The 24174-nt window shown below is 37.4% G+C and overlaps 1 protein-coding gene across 1 annotated transcript; it reads right to left on the bottom strand.

Annotated features, from left to right (window-relative positions):
- Positions 1 to 20348, bottom strand: LOC128204918 (fibropellin-1-like). The gene is made up of 14 exons (XM_052906319.1): positions 20305 to 20348; positions 18946 to 19098; positions 18117 to 18209; positions 17339 to 17470; positions 16333 to 16482; positions 14329 to 14445; positions 11828 to 11959; positions 10844 to 10993; positions 8956 to 9072; positions 6444 to 6575; positions 5435 to 5587; positions 3172 to 3285; positions 2377 to 2433; positions 1 to 248 (listed from the first exon to the last, which is right to left on the bottom strand). Exons 2-14 carry the CDS (start codon positions 19007 to 19009, stop codon positions 1 to 3), a joined length of 1659 nt encoding a protein of 552 aa, XP_052762279.1. The 5' UTR covers positions 19010 to 19098; positions 20305 to 20348.
- Positions 20349 to 24174: the final 3826 nt, after the last annotated feature.

Consider the following 24174-nt stretch of genomic DNA (forward strand, 5'->3'; position numbering starts at 1 on the left):
TTAGATGTAAAGCATGTCCTCGCAATTTCCTTTCGGTACTACTGGATCTCCAGTTAACTCACACCCGGTTTGGGACGCGTTCAGCTTGTATCCCCATTCCGTCTCACACACACAGTACTTCACATTGCATGGATAATCAGGATTTCCATTTGCATTTCCACAACAGTCACCACTTCTACATTTGATCCCATCATCCCTCATACACGCATTCGCACTTCCTGTACCCGTACATTCATCGCCTAGTGCCACTGAAATATTAATGATAATGGACACTATAACGTTTATATTTATAAAACAAATTACAGTATGAATGGCGACTTAACATAATCCCGAAAAGGCATATTTTTTCGACTTTGATGAATATTGAAACCTTTCCGATATTTTTTTTAATAAAAACAGGTTGTCGATGTGATATATAATTTATGGTGTTAGTAAGTGACCCGATAATGGATCACATCAATGGGCAAAGGTATTCAAATCTGTTGAAAGGGAACCTCAAATCCGGAAATGGTGTCAGTCGCTCCGAATATGACATATCGGATCAACAACCCAACCTGGGAAGGATTTTATATAAAATATATCACGATTGTTCAGACAATACTTAATACGTTTTAATATGTTCATGAATTTTGTTAGTAAGTCAGCCTATGACAAGCTGACTAGATTATTTCCTGTAAGTGATCCATATTTTGTTGTATCATATGATGACAATTGTCAGTTCACTTCCCCCACCTGTCTTTTTACCGGTAATACAAAATACTACTAAATATAAATCATTATTCGACAAACATTATTATTGTTCATATTGAATTGCAACTGTTAATGTTCGATGAATGCTGATCATGTTTGATTTTTGTATAAGTTGCATGGTCATTGTTCAAAGTTAGATGGTTACTAATCAACCTGTTGATGTTGGATCGTAACTATTGATGCTGATCATGTCTGAGAGATAATGTGTATGTTGAATGGCACTCTTCATATTGGATAGTTACTGTTCATGTTAGACGGATACAGTTCGGGCTGGACGGTAACTGTTCCGGGTATAAGGTTACTGCTCTGGTTGAATGTTTACAGCTCATGCTGACTGGCTACTGTCAATGTTGGATGTTTATGTTAATGTCGGATGGTAACTGTCCATATCGAATGACTACAGTTTATGATGAGTGGCTACTGTTTATGTTGGATGGTCACTGGTCATGTTGGATGAATACTGCTTATAATGGATGGCTTCTGTCCATACTTGATGGCTACTGGTCATGTTGGATGGCAACTGCTCATTATAAAGGGTAATTGGTGATGCTGGATAGCTACTTGTCATGTTGAATGGCTATTTGTCATGATGGATGCAACTGTCCATGTTGGTTGGCTGCTGTTCAAGTTGGATTGCTACTGTTCATGTTGGCTGGCTATTGTTCATGTTGGATGGGTACTGTGCATGTTGGACGGCTGCTTGACACGTTGGATGTGTACTGCCTATGCTGGACGGCTACTTGACATGTTGGATGGGAACTGTCCATGCTAGACCGCTACTTGACATGGTGGATGGCTACTGCCCGTATTGGATGGCTATGAATACTTAAAAAAAAACGAGTTTGGATACAGAACATCGAAGACGCGGTTCAATAGGGTTAGTGTGAATACATATTCTATCATGATTTGAATGAGAGTAAAAATGAGTTTATTCTTTCTAAAAAGCAATTCAATAATCAGGGAAAGCATGAATTGATGTACATCATAATAAACCAGGATAAGATGTTGCAAGAAACACGTTATCCTCCACCACTCGTATGGAAGCCAACTGGTCACCTCGCAGTTAATCCCTCCGGGCAGTTTTCTATCTAGATGCGTAATCGCATTCCTTTAATTTGTAAGGTCTTTCCTTACCCTTCCTTTATATCCTTAAAATATTTAATTATACGTGTGAGCATTTAGCAATCTGTGAAGCGCAGTACTTTCCCTTGACGAAAGGAAATACCCAATGACCAGCGACCAGCCTAAATAAAAAGATTCGAATAATGTTTGTGTTTTAATTAATTGCCGTCTTGTAAACATTTCTTTATTAAAACATCTTATACATCGATATGCCCTTTGAAAAATGTAAACAAACGTACACCGCCACAGTACGCTCTAATGGGGCAGTTTCATTGATGCAGACTGGGGACCTATTCGGAATCTTATCGCAAAAAAATTACACAACACATGTTTGGCGTCATGACTACTCTTCTTCATAAGAAAAAAGGTTCATACCCCATCTCCGTTGCATTCATAAACAGGTTTTGTTATCTATCGTTTTTTCCGCGGTACTAATTTTGTCGATGATAAATAATGGATGAACTACCTTTGAACTTTAACGAATTGAAGGATACAGTTACTTACGTGGAGTTACACACTGTTCATTTTCATTGCACACTTGCGAATCGTTACATTGTGGACCTGAATAATAATAATAATAATAATAATAATAATAATAATAATAATAATAATTATAATAATAATAATAATAATAATAATAATAGAAATAATAATAATCATAATGACTACTACTACTACTACTACTACTACTACTACTACTACTACTACTACTACTAATAATAATAATAATAATACTACTAATAATAATAATAATAATAATAAAAATACTATTTAGAATCTGTCCCGATAGACTTTAGTAAACCATTTATAATTTGTCACTGACTACTACTGCTACTGCTACTGCTACTACTACTACTACTACTACTACTACTACTACTACTACTACTACTACTACTACTACTACTACTACTACTAATAATAATAATAATAAAAATACTATTTAGAATCTGTCCCGATATACTTTAGTAAACCATTTATAATTTGTCACTGACCAGTTATACATATGATCTTACACCCTATATTTAGAATATAAATACTTACCGATAAACCTTGTAATATGTGTACACCGTTTATAATGTGTCTATCTTTAGATACAAATTTGATCATTCATACTGAACTAAGAAGGTGTTCATTTCAAGATAGCCCTTTGCCGCATATCTAAACCGTTTTAAAACTGATATTATAAGATAAAATATGTATATTTCAAGATAGACTGATCCGACTCGCATATACAATGTGTACTTAAGACATTGCTTGTCATGTACATTTCAAATCAGAAAGTAGACGGCATATACTTACTACAAACTCCGGACACGCGCTCTTCACATCGGCCGCATTCGGGAACGCAATTGTCCTGTACGCACTCCAGACCTTCGTCGCATGCACAGATACCTCCCGAGGAGCATAAGCACTCTATAGAATAATAAAACAGTAATAAATGCGTTTAAACAATTAAAGATGTGTTCACACAATATGATTACCGAAGCAACGTCTAAATAAGGGTAAATCTCGATCGACATTTTATTGTTTCTAAAATTGTGAAATCGGTAGATTCTATTTAATTAACGTTTGACACTGTTTAATGTCATTGTTTACAAGTAGGTTTTAGAATATAAACATACTACTTAGACGCCTTCTAATCCCAAGTAGGGCACATAGATGTCATAGTCCACTGCTTCTTAAATTGGGCATTCGATCTGACTTTCTAGAAATGGATGTCATCTGTTTCCATGTAGGCAACGGAGCAGATACAGACAACTTATATGACTTCTGTTTTAAAATGGATATTACCACAGTGGCTTGATGACAAAGGCTCATTAAAGTCACAATAAATAATTTCAACTAGACTAGCCAAAAGTATATTTTATACATACTTGAACATGTATGTCAGCAATATAATACAATGTCATAGGTATTTTGTTTGTAGCTTACGAAAAAGTTATAATTTTCAACGAGAATCTGTCTTTGTTTACATTTTCGCTGGGCGAACATTCTTCACTTGTTTCATATTACAGTATAGGGTATTTTTGAATTTTGTCAAATCTCATTTTTTGTTTATGGCAATGTATTATATTGATGACATACATGTTCAAGTATGTATAAAATATAATTTTGGCTAGTTGAAATTATTTATTGAGACTATAATGAGCCTTTGTCATCAAGCCACTGTGGATATTACTAACAGTAGACGCCACTCTATTTCAAGGTAAGCCACGTAGCAGACAGGCAGTACTAAAATGACGTATGTATATTTTAAGGTTAGTCTTTAACATGTAAGAAACGAAGCAGCCGTACACTACCTACACCAGATGGAGTATTTTTCCATGCTAGCATCGAAGCAGACAGACACTACTTACAACATATGACGTTTATTTCCAAGTAAGCCCCGAAGCAGCGGAAAAAATCAGATATTATATTATGTATTTCAAAGTAAGCTAGGAAGAAGACGAAAAATCCAGACTTTATTTTTTGTTTTGTTCCCGTTAAAGGGGCTGTACTCCGTATGATAAAATAGCGGGGGAAAAAAGAAGAAAATTGTCGAAAACTGACATCGATGGCTTTGAAACTTGCTAACTGAAGTACCACGTATATTTCCGGGGGAACTAAGAGAACTTGCTGTTTATTTTTAATTAAGGACTCGAAATAGAAACACACTACTTAGTAGCTTCCTATTCCTAAGAATGTTTTGATAAAGGCATACAAGATTACATGTTATATTTCAGCAGCTACATACTTTTAGGATGCAATAACTTCCAGCTAGTCCTCGGAGCGAGAAACTCTACTTAGATGCCTTATCTTTTCAGAAGCTCCACGGAGCAGAAAAACACACATTAGATGCCGTAATATAGTAGCAAACATACCTTAATTAAATGCCTTAAAATTTCAAGAACGCTTTGGGGCAAGCAAACACTTTTTAGATGGTCTCCGTGGAGAGCTCGCAGAAGATGCCTTATATTTACACGAATGCCTCGGAGCAGAACTTCTAGGTTATTTCGTCTATTTCTCTAGTGTGGATCATACATAATAGTCCTGATATTACTAAGTTGGCCTGTGAGCAGATCTTCAGTTAAGACCGAATGATTTAACGAAGGACTCAGCGTCTTTCTTAAACCATGAAGGCCTAATATTTCAAACTAGGGCTCGTAGGTAATCTTAATGCAGGTGCCTCATATTTCAACAGATAACACAGAACCGATATAAGTAGATGCCGTATATTTGCAAATGGTCATTAGAGCCGATTAAAAGGCAGATGCCGAATATTTAAACAAACGAAGCGAAGCCGATCGTAAAGAAGATGCCGCATGTTTTAACGTGGCCTCGGACTCGATATGTATATATGCCGTCTATTTCCATGCAGGCCCCTAAGCTGAACTTACAGCAGAAGCCGTATATTTCAAGGTAGAATTTTTGAAGCAGACATACGCTTTACACAGGTTGTTTTGATGCATTGATTGGAACTGATACAGCGTGCGCTAAACATATGCCGTCAGGTATACGTACTGTTCGTAACTCATACCTACCATATACGTATTTGCTTCAAAGACGGTTATGAAATACTTACCACAGATGCCGTCTTTTAGAGTGTATGGTTGGGAGCAGCTACACACCGGGTTGCCATCCCCGTCACTGACACACTCGGTACGATTGTTTTTGAGTGTGCATAGGTCGGGTTCATCATTGTCATCGTCGCATGGCTCACCGAGGTCATCACCCACTAAGGAATACATATGTGTGATTATCTTAAGCAATCTTGTTACTTTGTTAAGGGTATTTCTTTAATGATGTACATCGCAGGTATTAAAAGAACAACGAATGTATTCAACTCTCATCTTCAATTTAAAAGTAAGTGATTACCAAGAACAAAAGGCTATCTGACGAATGTTTTTCTAACGACAGGAGCCATATTTAATAAGAACATAAGATTTAATGTAACGATACAAGTAAATACCCATGTGTTTATTTGACATTGGCAAGACTTGGCCACCTCATTAACAGTGTTTAGGTCTGTCTATAGATGAGCATGGACCAAAGCGATTGTATTTAACTCTTTTACTTAATGGTCTATGCAATGCATGACATCATTTTATATAAGGATATTTATTAGTTTCATCTTATCTATAATGGGTGGAAGAGTATCCAAAAGGTCACGCTTTTAATTGCCTATTTCGAAAAAAATGTTATTGATAAATAAACACTTTTGAATATAATATGAATACCGATATAAACCCTAGGCTCTAAAACCCATTGGCCGAGCCCGTGGGAATCAACCAACTCTGCACTAAATTCTAAATATTGTTATGACACTATGGTATTAAAAATAAGAAGAATACACCAAAATATTGTATTTTAAAATGATATCAGTCTTTTTTTGATTTTATATCAGTAAACCTTCCATATCAAATTTAAACGGTATGCATTGAGGGGGTGACGATAAGATTTGTACCCAAAGAACCCAAAGTAATGACCCTCATCCGATAACATCAAATTCTCGATCCCGCCCTTTGGTGGGACAATCTATTCTGACAAGCTAAACCTCTATCCTATTTTAACAGTAATAAAGAAAAACCCACAACACTTGTCTTCATCCTCGTCGTTTTGGAGACCCACGTTCACACATTCGCATTTGTCACTCATGCATGCGAGATCGTCACGGCAACAACCGTCAGGGAACAGCGTGCAGTCGTCTCCGTGACCGAGTTCCACTGAAATAATAATGTTAGAGTGAACAACCTAAAGGATTTCGAGTTGTAGTCTACTCCTACATTTATTACAGATGTAACCCGATAACCTCCATTCGTGTAAAACGCACCCACACACACGCGCGCGCGCGCACGCACGCACGCACGCACGCACACATGCACGCAAACACACACGCACTGCATTGTCAAGGAAAAAATTGTTGGCGGGCGTTTAAGTGTCATAGTTACAATTTATACTAAAAACTGTCCTTTCTTTATTTCAAGTTTGCTTCGGGGGAAAACAGAGTCATTCCCTTAATAAGGTATGCTATTTCACTTGAATTCGAATCATTAATATGTTCCTGAAATAATTATTTTCTATTGGTCTGATTCAAAATGCATAATAAAGTCTTGAAACCAACTTATTTCTCATTTTAAATTGACTACGAACATTCTAGGAAATTAACATAAATTCAGAAATGTCTAAGATGTTTTATGAATACCGCTCCCGTTTTATTTTCGTCCCATCAAAGATATATGTAAATATACGTTCTCTTGGAAAGTACCATATTATGGATTTAAGAACACATTTCCTTATATGTTTGGGGGTTTCATATTTAGTTTTTATGACATGCCTGTTTCATTACATATATTATTATGCTTATGTAGCGACTGATGATAATGATAAATATGCAAAAATCTAACATATGTTCACGCACATGTATAATTGAAAAGTAATCGCTTAACTTTTTAATGGAAACTGATAATTGAATTCGTTTCTGAAATTCAATTGATAAGTTTACCAAATCGCTTTGCATATATATAAGAAATGCGTTGAAGAATTATCGTTGCCAAATTCGTAAAATGATCTAACATACATTGTCTCTCTTTCGAGGCAATTGGCAATCATTTTTAAATTTTCATTGAAATTTGGTGAAGATAAAACTAACAACAATCGAACCCCGTTGGCTCAAACTCCTATGGACCGGCAAAAATACCTCAAGCCTCGGAAAATTCGAGTCAAGCGTATACGCTTACATTGTGTTAAAAGAAATAAGTTCTTTACATACACTTCGAGTCAACGAGATAATCGAGCAAAGCAAATTCGACGGGTTTCGACTGTAATAATTAAACACAATCCAATACTGTTGCAAAACATTATTAAAAATAATTGAAAAGAAAACCCCATAAACTATGCATCATAAGTATCTGCGAAGAGTTCGATGCAATTTAATACTTTCTGTGCTGGCGTTTTATTATTTAAGTGCATCAATTACATAAAAACACAGAATAAATGTAAAAACTCAAACATCTGCTAACGCTCAATTCCATAGATATCGTTTATGCATCAGTCTATTATAACCACACCACGAGGTCCGGGGGTATACCGGAAATATCCGGGGAAATGGGCCTTGTTTTTACATTTCAGGTGGCCCCGCAGTGCCGGGTGAATGCGGTGGTTTCGTCTTCGCTCAAAATATAGCGGGGAAGTTGCCTTACCTATGATCCCTGGGCTGCGGGGGCATTTGGCGGGGAATAGACAAGAAGTTCGTCCCCGCAGGGCGGAGATTTGACCCGGGGTTTGCTGGACCGGAAGTCCACGCTATTACCCGGATTGGGGGGAGGCATGGTTACAATTGACTGGTGCATTAATATGTACATTCATAAGCAGTCGTGTGATATAATAATCACAGTATTAAATCGAAAATATCATTTGCCAAGAGCATGGAAACAGACGAATTGAACCCTAAACTAACCCAAACATTCAATATACGAACGTTTTAGGGATATCTACAAACAGCTCATAGAAATATGTAATTTACATACAAGTCAATTTATTTCATATATCAGTGAACGCACATTCCACATTGTATGTATTTTGAAAATTCACACATTCATTTGTCTTCAGCACCCACAAGAAGACGGCACGTGCATACAACACAAACCTCCCAGCCATGCGCACCTCTCACTTCACGTTTTAGGACGCACTCGACATATATGCACTCCAACAACGGTAAGTAGTTGCCATGAAATGCTAGTTGCAAGAAAACGGTATTTACTTAAATCACCAATCGCAAGCGCATCCGAAATCCGCTTACTTTCTGAACGCCCCGCCATATATACACTCAACCAAAGCAAAGCAGTCGACATGAATTTCAAATATCCTTTCCGGGGAAAGCGTACCCAACCTCCGGTGTTTTCGAGCACGCCCTCGTATTAAAACAGTACTTCAAAGGTATGTCAATGGTTATATTCACAATATCATTCACTTGGACAGCGCACCCAACATCAAGTTCATTTCAGATGGCACTTTTTATTTAAAAATATATCGGAGAAGTGTAACCTCAAGAATTCTTTATTTATAGACTCATTTAAAATCAGTATGTTGACGGGTTTAACTTACCACATTCGCCTCCGGGCATGCGCACTTCACATCCGACGCACTCGGGAACGCATTCTCCATTTATACACTCCTGACCATTGCCGCAAGGGCAACTATCTCCATCGTCACATGAACACTCTGAAGGATAAAGAATATTAATCACAGAGTTGTTGAGAAAAAATGAATATAGAAGTAAAATTTTGGTCATCCAAGTATGAGTAAATCTCGAAAGACATTTCATTGTTCCTAAACCTTTCAGATACAACATAATTTAACCAACCAGCTAGTACAAAACAAATACATCACGACTTAATCACATTCGGCAATTGATGTGTTTGGTATTTGAATATTGATATAAGAGACGGTAGAGGTTTCGGTTAGTATCTGTAGCTATGTATTTATGTATCTTTTTTCAGGAAGTCTTTATTAAAAGCTAACACTTATAAGATGGTGTCGGAGGAGAACTCACAGAAAATGCCTTAAAATTTAAACGAAGGCCGCGATCAGAACTTTCAGCTGATTTTGTCTATTTACATGGTACATATATTATAACAGGATATTCTGCATATTACTAAAATGGCTTTGGGACAGATCTTTATTCAATATGTTTCAACGAAGGATTCAGAGCCGATCTACAGCATTTGCATCACACTTCAATCTATGTTTTGGTGCCGATCCTTATGCAGATGCCGTATTTTCCAACGTAAAACTCGGAGCATATATCAGTAAATGCAAATTAAATGCAAGTTGTCCTGGGAGCCGATGTTAAAGTAAATGCCAAATATTTCAACGCAGGATGTGAAGTCAAAAAAGCATACAGCTTATGCCTAATGTTTCAACGTTGGCATCGGAGATGCCGTTTTTTTCATGTAGGCTACGAAGCTGATCATAACAGCAGGCACAGTTCATTTCAACGTAAGACTTGGACCCGATCTATCAGCAGATGTGGCATTTTTTTAAGTAGGTCTCGAACCAGATCTCGCAGTTTATACCGTTCATATTAACATTGGACTCCGAACGGATATTACAGCATATGACGTATGTTTAAAGCAGTAGGTGCCGTATATCTAAACGTTATCCCCGGAGCAGAACTGTGTTAGATACCGTATAATTCAACATTTTACAAGGAGCAGATCTAACAGCAGATGCCACTTATTTCAATGTAGGCCTCGGACCCGATCTAAAGGCAGATTTCGCATATTTTTACGTAAGACTCACAACCGATTTTTCAGTAGATGTCACATATTTAAAAGTAAGACTTAGAACCGATATTTCAGCAGGTGCCGTATATCTTAGGGAAGGTTTCGGATAAGATCTTACAGCAGATGCCGTATGGTTCAAACTATGACAATGAACCGATCTAAATGCAGATGTAGAAATATTTCAACGCTGACCTTGGGCCTTATTTAACACATATGTCGGATCGTTCAAGGTACGACTACGAGTCGATCTTACAGCAGACATCACATATTTCAACGTAAGACTCCGAGCCGATATGTAAGCAGATGCCGATTATTTCAACGTTTAAAAACGAACATTTACAGCAGATAATTACTGTTTGAACGTTGGCATCGGAGCAGATACCAATGGAAGCCATCCATTATCGTGTTCACGTCGAAGAAGATTTTGCCGAAGTTGCAGTCTATTTTCACGTAGGCACTCGAGCAGAACAACCAGCAGGTATCGTCTATTCAAACTTTATTCCCGGAGCAGAACTACATTAGATGTCATCTTTCTCGTTGAAAATTCGAAGCAGACATACGCTTTATAAAGGTTGTTTTTTTGCACTGATTGGAACTGATATACCGTGCGCATGAAATATGTCGTGATTTGCACGTACTGTTCGTAGCTCACACCTACCTACCTACCATATACGTATTTGCTTCAAAAACGGTTATGAAATACTTACCACAGATGCCGTTTTCTTCAAAGAATGGGTCAGAGCAGCTACACACCGGGTTGCCATCCCCGTCACTGACACACACGGTACGATTGTTTTTGATTGTGCATAGGTCGGTTTCATCATTATCATCGCAAGGCTCACCGAGGTCATCACCCACTAAGGAAAACATATGTGTGACTATATTAAGATATCTTGTTATTTTGATAAGGGTATTTCTTTAATGATATACATCGAAAGATTAATATAACAAGAACCGTATTAATTTCTCATATAAAATTTAAAATAAGTGATTACCGAAAACAAAAGGCTATCTGATGTGTTTTTAACGATAGGAGCCATATTCAATTATAACTTTAGATTTAACGTAACGATACAAGTCAATCACCAATTTTGTTCATTTGACGTTGGTAAGTATTGGCCACCAAATTGAAATCTTTTAGGCCTTTCTTTGGATGAGCATGGACCATGTGATGATATTAAACTCCTTTACTTATTGGCCAATACAATGATGAAATCATTGTGTGAAAGGATATTAATTTATTTATCTTGGCTATAATAAGCTCAGGAGTATCCCAAACATCACGCTTCTAAGTGACTATTTCGAAACGAATGTTATTTATAATACACTGTTGAACATAACATGAATACCAATATAAACCCAAGACTCTAAAGCCCATTGGCCTCCCAATCAACTCCGCTTTAATTTTCAAAATGAACTTGTTATTATGACACTATGGTATTAAATATACCAAATTTATATTTTAAAATGATATCGGACTTTTTTTGAGTTGGTATCGGTAAACCTCCCATATCAAATTAAAACGTTATGCATTGAGGGAATGAGGATAGGATTTGTACCCAAAGAAACGACCCTCACCCGATGACATCAAATTCTGGATCTTGCCCTTTGGTCGGACATTGGTTGTACTTGCAATCTTATTCTTACAAGCTATATCTCATTTTTTTCAACATTAATTAACAAAAACCCACAACACTTGTCTTCATCCTCGTCGTTTTGGAGACCCGCGTTCACACATTCGCATGTGCCATTGATGCATGCGAGATCGTCACGGCAACAGTCGTTAGGGAAAAGCGTGCAGTTGTCCCCGTAAAGAAGTTCCACTGAAACGATAATGTAAAAGTTTACAGCCTAAAAAACTTCGAATATGTTGTTAAAACCTCCATTCATTACAAATGTTACCCTGACACCTGCTCTAGTGTTAAACACACACACACGCGCGCACGCACGCACGCACGCACGTACGCACCCACCCACACCCCTCCACACACACAAACACAAACACACACACACACACACACACGCACACACACACACGAACGCACACACACACACACACACACACACACACACACACACACACACACACACACACACACACACACACACACACACACACTCACACACACACGCACATGTATAAACGAAAGTAATCGTTGAATGTTTTAATGAAAACTGATTATTGAAGTCGTTTCTGAATTAAAATGATAAGTTACCCAAAGCGCTTTTGATATATATATAAATGTGTCGAAGAAATATCGTCGCCAAATTCGTAAAATAATCTAACATACATCGTTCCTCTTTTGAGGCAAATGGCAATTATTTTTGACTTTTCAATGAAATTTGGTGAAGATAAAACTAACTACAGTCGAACCCCGTTGGCTCAAACTCCTATGGACCGGCCAAAATACCTCAAGCCTCGGAAAATTCGAGCCAAGCGGATATGCTTACATTGTGTTAAAAGAAATAAATCCTTTACATACACTTCGAGTCAACGAGATAATCGAGCTAAGCAAATTCGAACCAACGGGTTTCGACTATAATAATCAAACGCATCCAATACTGTTGCAAAACATTATAAAAAATAATTTAAATGAAAACCCCATAAATTATGCATCATATGTATCTGCGATAGAATTCGATGCATTACAATACTTTCTGTGTTGGTGCATATTATTCAAGTGTATCAATTACATAAAAAAACCACAAAATAAATGACAAAAACTCAAACATCTGCTAACGCTCAATTTCATAGATATCGTTTATGCACCAGTCAATTGTGACCACGCCCCCCCCCCCTCAGATTCGGGGGGATAGTCGGAGAAACGGGCCGTGTTTTGAGATGGCAGGTGGCCCTGCAGTTGTGACGTAATACCGTAATACTTTAATCAAAGTTATATTTAAGATATAATTAAGATTTAATTAAATGTATATGTGTCTACATACTGTATGTTTAGTAATGTAGGGCATATTTGATTGTCATTTGAATATGGAGATGGTTGACAGCCGACCTGGTACAAATGTACAAAATGGTCATGTTAATTACAAAAACGGCTGTATTCCTGTGGTTGTAAAGCTGTCATATGTAGACAACAAATTAGTATAAGAGAGATGATTTGGGATGTGAAAACAGAGTTGGGTTAGGCAAGGCAAGTGAAAGTGAAAGTGGCCCCATTTATAATTAATAACTGTATCTGCGCGTAAGTGTTCGTATGTTTGATTTAATGAATGTTTGACCTAAGTTTTCTGTGAACGTTTTTTTTTTCATGAACAGCGTTTTGATCTTAATATTCAGAACACATTTTCTTTTTATGCAATATTTTACAAAGCTTATATGTTACCTTTACCACACTAAAACACCCTTTCATTCAACATGTGCATTAATTCCGTTCTGTCCTGCTTATCAGCAGATATCTAACACAGTTATTTAGACCCAGATTGAAGATTCGGTATGTTTATTATTTGACAACTTTTAATTTCATAATTATTCCATTATTTTAAGAAAACTAATACGTAAGTGATTCAATTAATTTATTAAATAACTCACATCCTAATAATCAGTTTTACAAGTGACTTCACAGGAGTCCAACAATTTTGTTGAAATTCAATATCTTGAACATATCATCTCCAATCACTTTTAAGAAACCTGGTCTTTCTTGACCACTATCTTTGTTTATCTTTGTACAACTTTGTACATCTTCATAGTTATAAGAAAGCTAAACTCTAGCTTAACATGTTACCGTCATGCTTATCATCTGATAACTTACAACCTTGTAATTGATTCATTAGTTTTACCAAACTAATCTGTGAGTTACTTAAATAATTTAATTAGATTACTTACTACCTAACAAAGAATTTAATTAGTGATTTCGAAATTGGAAATAACTTGCCATATTCAGGCGATACACTTCATTTAATGACATCTAAGAAATTACTTTTCGTTTTGCACGCTTATGGTTATGATTACAATATCCTTCACTTGGACAGCGCACCCAACATCAAGTGCATTTCAGATGGAACTTTTTATTGAAAAATTCATTCACAGTCGTCAATCCTTCACCACGTACTTTTCACCATCTTATTTCAAACACGCGTTTATTTCACCCGTCCATTCGGATAAGTGTTACCTCGAAAAAATCTCTCTATATTTATATACTCTTTTAAAATCAGTATGTTAACGGGTTTAACTTACCGCATTCGCCTCCGGGCATGCGCACTTCACATCCGACGCACTCGGGAACGCATTCTCCATTTATACACTCCTGACCATTGGCGCAAGGGCAACTATCTCCATCGTCACATGAACACTCTGAAGGATAAAGAATATTAATCACAGAGTTGTTCAGAAAAAATGAATATAGAAGTCAAATTTTGGTCAAGTATGAGTAAATCTCGAAAGACATTTCATTGTTCCAAAACCTTTCAGATACGACATAATTTAACCAACCAGCTAGTACAAAACAAATACAAGACGACCTAATCACATTCGGCAATTGATGTGTTTGGTATTTGAATATTGATATAAGAGACGGAAGAGGTTTCGGTTATTATCTGTAGCTATGTATTTTTGTATCTATTTTTAGCAAGTCTTTATTAAAAGTTAACACTTTTAAGATGATACCGGAGGAGAACTCACAGAGAATACCTTATAATTTAAACGAAGGCCGCGGAGCAGAACTTTCAGCTGATTTTGTCTATTTACATGGTGCAGATATTATAACAGGATATTCTGCATATTACTAAAATGGCTTCGGGACGGATCTTAAGTTTATTCAATATGTTTCAACGAAGGATTCAGAGCCGATCTATAGCATTTGCATCACACTTCAATCTATGTTTTGGTGCCGATCCTTATGCAGATGCCGTATTTTCCAACGTAGAACTCGGAGCATATATCAGTAAATGCAAATTAAATGCAAGTTGTCCTGGGAGCCGATGTTAAAGTAAATGCCGAACATTTCAACTCAGGATGTGAAGCCAAAAAAACATACAGCTTATGCCTCATGTTTCAACGTTGGCAACGGAGCCGAACTCAGTAGATGCCGTTTTTTCATGTAGGCTACGAAGCTGATCATAACAGCAAGCGCAATTCATTTCAACGTAAGACTTGGACCCGATCTGCTGATAGATCGGGTCCGAGTCCTACGTTCGAAGATGCGCATCTTCGAACGTAGGACTCGGACCCGATCTAACAGCAGATAGGGCATAGTTTTAAGTAGGTCTCGAACCAGATCTCGCAGTTTATACCGTTTATATTAACATTGGACTCCGAACGGACATTACAGCATATGTATATGTTTCAAGCAGAAGGTGCCGTATATCTAAACGTTATCCCCGGAGCTGAACTGTGTTAGATACCGTATATTTCAAAGTAAGACTCGAGGCTGATATTACACTAGATGACGCATATTTCAACGTTTTACACGGAGCCGATCTAACAGCAGATGCCACATATTTCAATGTAGGCCTCGGACCCGATCTAAAGGCAGATATCGCATACATTAACGTAAGACTCAGAACCGATTTTTCAGTAGATGTCACATATTTAAAAGTAAGATCTAGAACCGATATTTCAGCAGGTGCCGTATATCTTATCGAAGGTTTTGGATAAGATCTTACAGCAGATGCCGTATGGTTCAAACTATGACACGGAACCGATCTTAATGCTGATGTAGAAATATTTCAACGCTGACTTTGGGCCTTATTTTTTTTTTGATCGTTCAAGGTAAGACTACGAGTCGATCTTACAGCAGACATCACATATTTCAACGTAAGACACCGAGCCGATATGTAAGCAGATGCCGATTATTTCAACGTTTAACACCGAACATTTGCAGCAGATAATAACTGTTTGAACGTTGGCCTCGGAGAAGATACCAATGGAAGCCATCCATTGTCGTGCTCACCTCGAAGAAGATTTTGCCGGAGTTGCAGTCTATTTTCTCGTAGGCACTCGAGCAGAACGACCAGCAGGTATCGTCTATTCAAACTTTATTCCCGAAGCAGAACTATATTAGATGTCATCTTTCTCGTTGAAAATTCGAAGCAGACATACGCTTTATAAAGATTGTCTTTTGCACTGATTGGAACTGATATACCGTGCGCATAAATATGTCGTGATTTGCACGTACTGTTCGTGGCTCACACCTACCTACCATATACGTATTTGCTTCAAAAACGGTTATGAAATACTTACCACAGATGCCGTTTTCTTCAAAGAATGGTTTAGAGCAGCTACACACCGGGTTGCCATCCCCGTCACTGACACACACGGTACGATTGTTTTTGATTGTGCATAGGTCGGTTTCATCATTATCATCGCAAGGCTCACCGAGGTCATCACCCACTAAGGAAAACATATGTGTGACTATATTAAGCAATCTTGTTATTTTGATTAGGGTGTTTCTTTAATGATATACATCGAAAGATTAATATAACAAGCACCGTATTTAATTATCATATTAGATTTAAAATAAGTGATTACCGAAAACAAAAGGCTATCTGATTAGTTTTTAACGATTTGAGCCATATTCAATTATAACTTTAGATTTAACGTAACGATACAAGTCAATCACCATTTTAGTTCATTTGACGTTGGTAAGTATTGGCCGCCAAATTGAAATCTTTTAGGCCTTTTAATGGATGATCATGGATCAAGTGATTGTTTTTAACTCCTTTACATATTTGCCAATACAATGAATGAAATCATTGTGTGAAAGGATATTGATTTCTTTTATCTTGGCTATAATAAGCCCAGGAATATCCATAACACCATGCTTCTAATTGACTATTTCGAAATGAATGTTATTAATAATAAACTGTTGAATATAACATGAATATCAATATAAGCCCTAGACTCATAGGCCGAGCCAGTGGGAATTAGGGCGCCCGTTCTCCCAATCAAATCCGCTTGAATTTTCAAATTGAACTTGTTATGACACTATGGTAATACGAATATGCAGAATAAACCAAAATATTATATTTTTAAATGATATCGGACTTTATTTAGTTGATATCGGTTAACCTTCCATATCAAATTTAAACGTGATGCATTGAAGGGATGACGATGAGATTTATACCCAAAGTAACGACCCTCATCCGATTACATCAAATTCTCAGTCCCGCCCTTTGGTGGGACATTGCAATCTATTCTGACAAGCTAAATCTCTATCCTATTTTAACAGTAATAAACAGAAACCCACAACACTTGTCTTCATCCTCGTCGTTTTGGAGACCCGCGTTCACACATTCGCATATGCCACTCATGCATGCGAGATCGTCACGGCAACAACCGTCAGGGAACAGCGTGCAGTCGTCTCCGTAAAGAAGTTCCACTGAAATTTAAAGTCAGGATTTACAACCTAAAGGATTTCGAATTGTAGTCTACTCCTACATTTATAACAAATGTAACCCGGCAACCTGCATTAGTGAAAAACGCGTACACACGCACACGCACACACGCACACACGCGCACACGCGCACACACGCACACACGCATACGCACCCGCACACACACGCACACTCACGCAATTACACAAGCACACGCTTGCACGCACGTACGCAAGCACACGCTTGTACGCACGTACACAAGCACACGCTTGCACGCACGTACGCACGCACACACATACGTACTGCATTTAACACTGATGCATCCTAGTTGTATTGTTTTTTTCAGAAAAAGTTTGAGAGGCTTTAACATGTCATAGTAACAATACTATAAATATCAAAGCAGCTCTGATGCGGTAATCATAAAACATCTTAAGTCCTTTCTGTATTCTTTCGGGGCATGCGCACCCAACTTCCTGTAAATTTGATAACGCTCTCGTCATTAGAAACATTACTTCGAACGGCATGTTTTTACAATACCATTCACTCTCTATCCATATATATATTACACCCGTTCATTCGGATAAGTGTTTACTCAAGAAATCTCTCTATTTCACTCTCTTTAAATCAGTTATGTTAACGGCAAGTACTCACCGCATTCGCCTCCGGGCATGCGCACTTCACATCCGACGCACTCGGGAACGCATTCTCCATTTACGCACTCCTGACCATCCTCGCAGGAACACTCTATAGGATTAAGAAAAATAATAAGGACACTTTTTAACAATCAACGAGTGGTTGAAAAACATGAATACCGAAGCGGAGTATTGGTCATCCAAATCAGTGCAATTTTCGAACGACATTTCATAGTTTCCAAATCTTTGAAATACACATGCACGTGCTGAATTAAACACACCAGTTTGTATTAAACAATAAAAGCACAATTTAATCAGAATCAGTAACTCATGTGTTTGAATATTAATAAAAAGGACGGTAATACCCGTATAGAATTTTCAGGTATTATCCGTATAGAGTTATATGTACCCAAAGATCGGGCCCCAATTTCTCGAAACTTCTTTAGTCCCTTATAACAGGATTAAGCTAATCTCACTATTTTTGCTGTTCTATAAAATGTGTTATATTTACTTCTTCAAGAATTTTTAGGAATTATGTAGGAATAATCTGTATGATTATCAGAATAAACACTTTTTTATTAATCAAAATCCTTTTTCAGTATGTATCTTGGCTAATTGAAATAAGCGACTTAAGCCTGTTAAGAGAAATTGGGGCCAGAAGGCTGGAATATAATAATTGAGATATCAATATTGACTTATTTTTGTCAGAGTATTACAACGAAATTTTAGGTAGACATCTTTTAATTCCAACTGTGTTCGCTCTAAAAATAAACATCACGATAAAAACACATTTGCACTCAATTAATGCATGTAACAAACACTTTCCAAAGTTCCACACTTTTACTCACCTGGAAGACACTGTCCACATTGAAAGGCTCCGTTCTTGACAAACGCGTAACCCGGCTCACACATACAGATGTTGAAACAGCCGTACTCCTTACAGATAGCATGCGGGTCGAAGCAGCTTCCGCACCCGGAACAGTCGCCGCCGACATGAGCAGCTTTGAGTAAGGAAATCATAGATTAAAGGTGGCCTAGCTTTGTTTATACGTCTCGATGTTCAGACAGGTTTAAACTGAGATACAGTCAAAACTCGTTATGTCGAAGTCGTAGGGACCTCGGGGAAATACTTCGAGGTAACGAACATTCGTAAAAAAACACAGTTTTTTATCGTTTTTATATGTACATTTGATGACGAACGTGACGAGTGACATAACACGAGGCTACATGAGGAAAACACTTGACACACGTTCACTTGTCAAATTATTGTATGAAGTACACTGAGAAATATATCCTATATCGAGCGCTGGTGGCAGAGAGAGATGACGTACACGGAGAAATAAATCCTATATCGAGCGCTGGTGTCAGAAAGATGACGTACACGGAGAAAGATATCATATATTGAGCGGATGTGCTAGTCGATAAAGTTTACGAGGCAGTCTGTAACATATCGAGCGGTGGTGACAGAAAAATGACGTACACGGAGCAATATTTCATTTATAGAGCCCGTGTGGCATAAGATGACGTATACTGAGCAGAACATCGTATATCGAGTGGGTGTTTTAAGAAACTTAGAGATTGGAAATGTTTGTGTATTGCTTATACGTACGATAAATGCCTTGACACGAATTGTTGGTAAAGGTTTTGATATTATCATTTTGTTTCAACTGAAATCGGCAGCAGGCTTATCTGTTTTGTTATAGATTAATACACGGCGTAGTGATACTTGGTCCACACTGGTTATCGAACACTAGCATATCTTTCTAAACTGGTTCGCGCTTGCCTCCCTTTAGGATTTTAATAATAAAATATCTTCAAGCAGTTCAATAATTTTTTATTTATTTAGTCAAGATATTATTTTAAGATCGCCAACATTGGTTTTAAGGCGAAAATTGAATTCACGGGCGAACTTTCTACGGGCCGAAAAATAATAATCGAAAATCGGCCCGGGCCGCAAAACTGATAATCGCTGAGTCATGCTAATAATCGCGAAATCCCTGAACAAATTTGTTATAATATATAGTTACATATGTATTAACAATATGTTTATAATAATGGTTTCGATGTAATATTGTTTTTGATTTATTTTAACACATTGTAGTCATGTTGTAAAGCCCAATCTTATTATAATAAAATGTCTGAATGCATCCATAATTCAAATCATTGGTTAAAGGATTCGTAAAAGATTCTTAATGAAACAAACATACGGCCAGAATGCTGTCCGCCACTGCCGCCGTTCCCACCGTCAACACCTCCAGCACCGCCAGCACCACCAGCACCACCATCACCGCCATTTTCGCCCGTCCCGCCGCCATTAATATCGCCATCTTGAAAATAAAAAGGATGGCGTGAACTTTATTGTTTACAGAGAACTCATTCATACAAAATACTAAATAAAATATTATTTATATTAAATATTTGTTAAAAAGACTTGAACTAACGATTTTAGCTTTATAACTTTCACATATAGCCCGTAACGTAGCCGGAATATTCAAATCAGATTAAATTAATACCATGTCCTTTGCTGCTACTGCTGCTGCTGCTGTCGTCACTACTTAAAATACTGCTACACAGGCTGCAATGAGGATCGGTACTGGTGCTTTGCACACCCTCGCTACTACTGTCACTACTGCTGCTGCTGCTGCTGCTACTACTACTACTGCTGCTGCTGCTGCTGCTGCCTCTCGTTAAGTCCGACAGGCTAATTCTGATACGGCCTTCCGATGATGATGATGATGAAGATGATGAAGAGCCCAGGTCAAAGACATTAAGACCATGGACGTTCAACAACTGCACGGCCAAGCATGCAACCTGTGAACAAAGAAGTTATGGTTATATCTATGAACTAACGGATATTGTTATCGCATTTTGTTATTTAAGACAATAGAAACAAAGTTTACGCTTTTTAATACTTTATTTCATGCTTATATTGTTTTGTGTATGTATCACTACAGTGATTCTTTGGTGCAATTTACTGCCTTCCTAATGTTGTTTCCTTTGCGTAAATCTTCATTTTTCCTAAAAGAATATTTTATTCCAAATTAGTCAAACGCAGAAATATAACACAATCCTGTAAAAAGGCGTAGTCTTAAACACCATACAGTATGCATGCAAAATATATAAAATGTGTTTTTGACATTATATAAAGTAAAGTAAAGTGTTTGTTTATTATAGTGTCACCCCTCTTAGTTAAGGGCCAGCCCGTTGGGCTTATGAGACACCTACATTCGTGAACATCTTTACCCCGATTCCTTATCCCAAATGCCAGGCGCCTGGCAGGAAGGCAATCGGTACCTCTCGATTTAACTAGCTGCTGGGCCGGCAACCGGTCATGTCAGAACAAGCCCCTTTTAAGACTCGAGCCTTCGACCTCCCGCTCCGTAGGCGGACGCCTTAACCACAAGGCCACGGAGACATTATATAAGCTTTTTTTTGCCTGATTTTGTAACTTGAACAAATTTCTTTTTTTACCCATTTTGCAAGGCACAGGCGGTAACAATAATTAAAAAATTCAATGCTCTATTCTACAGTTTAATTATTTTCACAGTAAGTCCTTTGATTATGTATATTGAATATAATACTTAATTAAAAATTGTTTAAGCAAATATGATTGTGTTAGTCGGATGAGTGTTATTGTATCATTTGCAAACGTTATTCCGTTCAAATAATCATTCACTCACGTTCACATAATATATTCATGCAGAGGCGTACCTAGGCCTTAAAAACATGTAGGCCCGATGGATCTATGTGAGTTCGGGAATAAGCCCCCCTCTCTTCCCCAATTTTTTTTTCTAAATAAGAAGCAAAATGGTGAAATTAAGAAGCATTTCAGGAGAAAAACCAAAAGCACAAGTGCATCCATTTTATATGCAAATTACACACACTCTATCAAATATGCAATGACTAAAATAAAATCACCTTACACATAGTTAAAATAAGCACCGAACTTGCATTGGCCATAATTAAACAAACTCTTGAGTGTTTTAGTTTTTATTGCTTTGTCGGGTTATTTGATTTTGTCATTCTCCAAAAAAGCTGTATACCGAGGCTTACAAGGCCTATATGTAGCTACGCCACTGTTCATGAACGTGTACAATCAGACATAAACGAGAGTTTAGAATTAAACATTCTCGAAATTGAAATGATGTCTGTTACAATATGAGTTTGATATATCAACCGCACATATTGAAAGACGCTCGATTTTCCTTTCTGATACCATACAATATCTTTGGTCATACGAATTGCAAACTGAGCGTTAAAATTTGAAAAGCGATATTTCCTTAGTATCATTATCATTAATGTACAAGAAACAGATGTAGGTATTTCTCTTCCCCTCCGGTAACATTTAATATTAGTCAGAATGAAATGAAAAAAAGTATTTAACTCACCAAATATACCCTCATCTTTGAATTATCCGTCGTATTCAAAAATTGTGACTTACTAAATGTTGGCTGGTAAAATATATAGCTGTAATTATAGGAGAAAAAATATTGATTTGAAACGTGGAGTTAACCAATGTCGTTTCAGCTGTCGACACAAACATGATAAAACAAAAATTGTTCATTGGATAGCCATTGTATAAATATATATTAATATCATACCTTACATAAATTATCCCTTCTTTGTGTGTATGAAGTTGACCGGTCCGTATATCAATGTATTTTAATAAAAATCCAGTTTTTATGACGTCAGAGGTCCATATTATGTTTTTGGCCGGTCCGGACCTCGCCAAAAATATAATATGGACCGCTGACGTCATAATTATAACAGTTGAGTGCTGCCTGCAAATTTTACAACGACATTTTTATCGCAAGTAAACATTATTAGATTTGATAAATAAAACACATCAAGACGCTTTAAAATTATTAAATGGTAAAAACAGTGTTCGGTATAATATAAGAAATATAACACACCACTTCGGGCCATATGGCATTATAAGGACCGGCCAGTCAGCCCCCTAAGTTGAATGGACCGAGGCTAACGTATACACTTTCGGTGGCTGACTGGCCGGTACTTATAATGTCCTAGGACCAGCAACAACATAATGTGGATTGCTGACGTCATAAAAACTGGATTTTTATTAAAATACATTGATATACGACAATTAACTTTATAAACACATATAAGGGACACATTTATGTAAGGTATAATATAAAAAAAAAAAAAATTGAGAAAAAAAAGTTTTGCTCGTCTGAGACAGTTTGGTAACACATTTTGTACGTACAGTTAGCATAAGGTAGTTTCGTGAATTTCTCGTAAGAGTGACCATTTGATTCAGTTGACAATGGGAAACAGAGTGACCAAAGGAGTCAGGGTGACAATCATAGCTAAATGTGACCATAGTTGTTTGAGTGACCATAGTAGTAAGAGTGACCATGGGAGTCAGGGTTTCCATTATAGCCAAATGTGACCTTAGAAGGTAGAGTGACCATAGGAGTCAGAGTGACCATAGTAGTCATGGTGACCAAAGGAGTGAGAGTGACCTTAGGTGTCAGGGTGACCATAATAGTTAGAGTGACCATAGGAGTCAGAGTGACCATAGTAGTTAGACTGACCATAGGAGTCCGGGTGACCATAGGAGTCAGTTTGACCATACGATTCCGGTTGGCCATAGGTGTAAGTGTGACCAAAGGAGTCAGAGTGAACATAGGGGTCAGGGTGACCATAGGGGTCAGGGTGACAATCATAGCTAAATGTGACCATAGTTGTTTGAGTGACCATAGTAGTAAGAGTGACCATGGGAGTCAGGGTTTCCATTATAGCCAAATGTGACCTTAGAAGGTAGAGTGACCATAGGAGTCAGAGTGACCATAGTAGTCAGGGTGACCATTGGAGTCAAGGTGACCATAATAATAGGTCTGATCATTGAAGTCAGGGTGACTATAGGAGTCTGTGTGACCATAGTAGTCAGGGTGACCTTAGCAGTGAGGGTGACTAAAGTGTTAGAAGGTACAATAGTTGTTAGGTTGACCGTAAAGGTCAAGGCGACCATAGTAGTCAGGGTGAGCATAGTAGTCAGGGTGTCTGTAATGATCAGTGCGACCATAGTATTACGAGTGATAACAGTGATGAGGGTG

This window comes from Mya arenaria, chromosome 10 (genome assembly GCF_026914265.1).
Source record: "Mya arenaria isolate MELC-2E11 chromosome 10, ASM2691426v1".
Classification (NCBI taxonomy): Eukaryota; Metazoa; Mollusca; class Bivalvia; order Myida; family Myidae; genus Mya; species Mya arenaria.

Coding starts and splice junctions, on each gene's coding strand:
- LOC128204918 (XM_052906319.1), bottom strand. CDS start 19,009: ATGTGTGAGCCGGGTTACGCGTTTGTCAAGAACGGAGCCTTTCAATGT. Junction 3,286..5,434: donor TCTAAAAGACGGCATCTGTG/GTAAGTATTTCA, acceptor ATTATTCTATAG/AGTGCTTATGCTCCTCGGGA. Junction 249..2,376: donor TGAACAGTGTGTAACTCCAC/GTAAGTAACTGT, acceptor TTAATATTTCAG/TGGCACTAGGCGATGAATGT.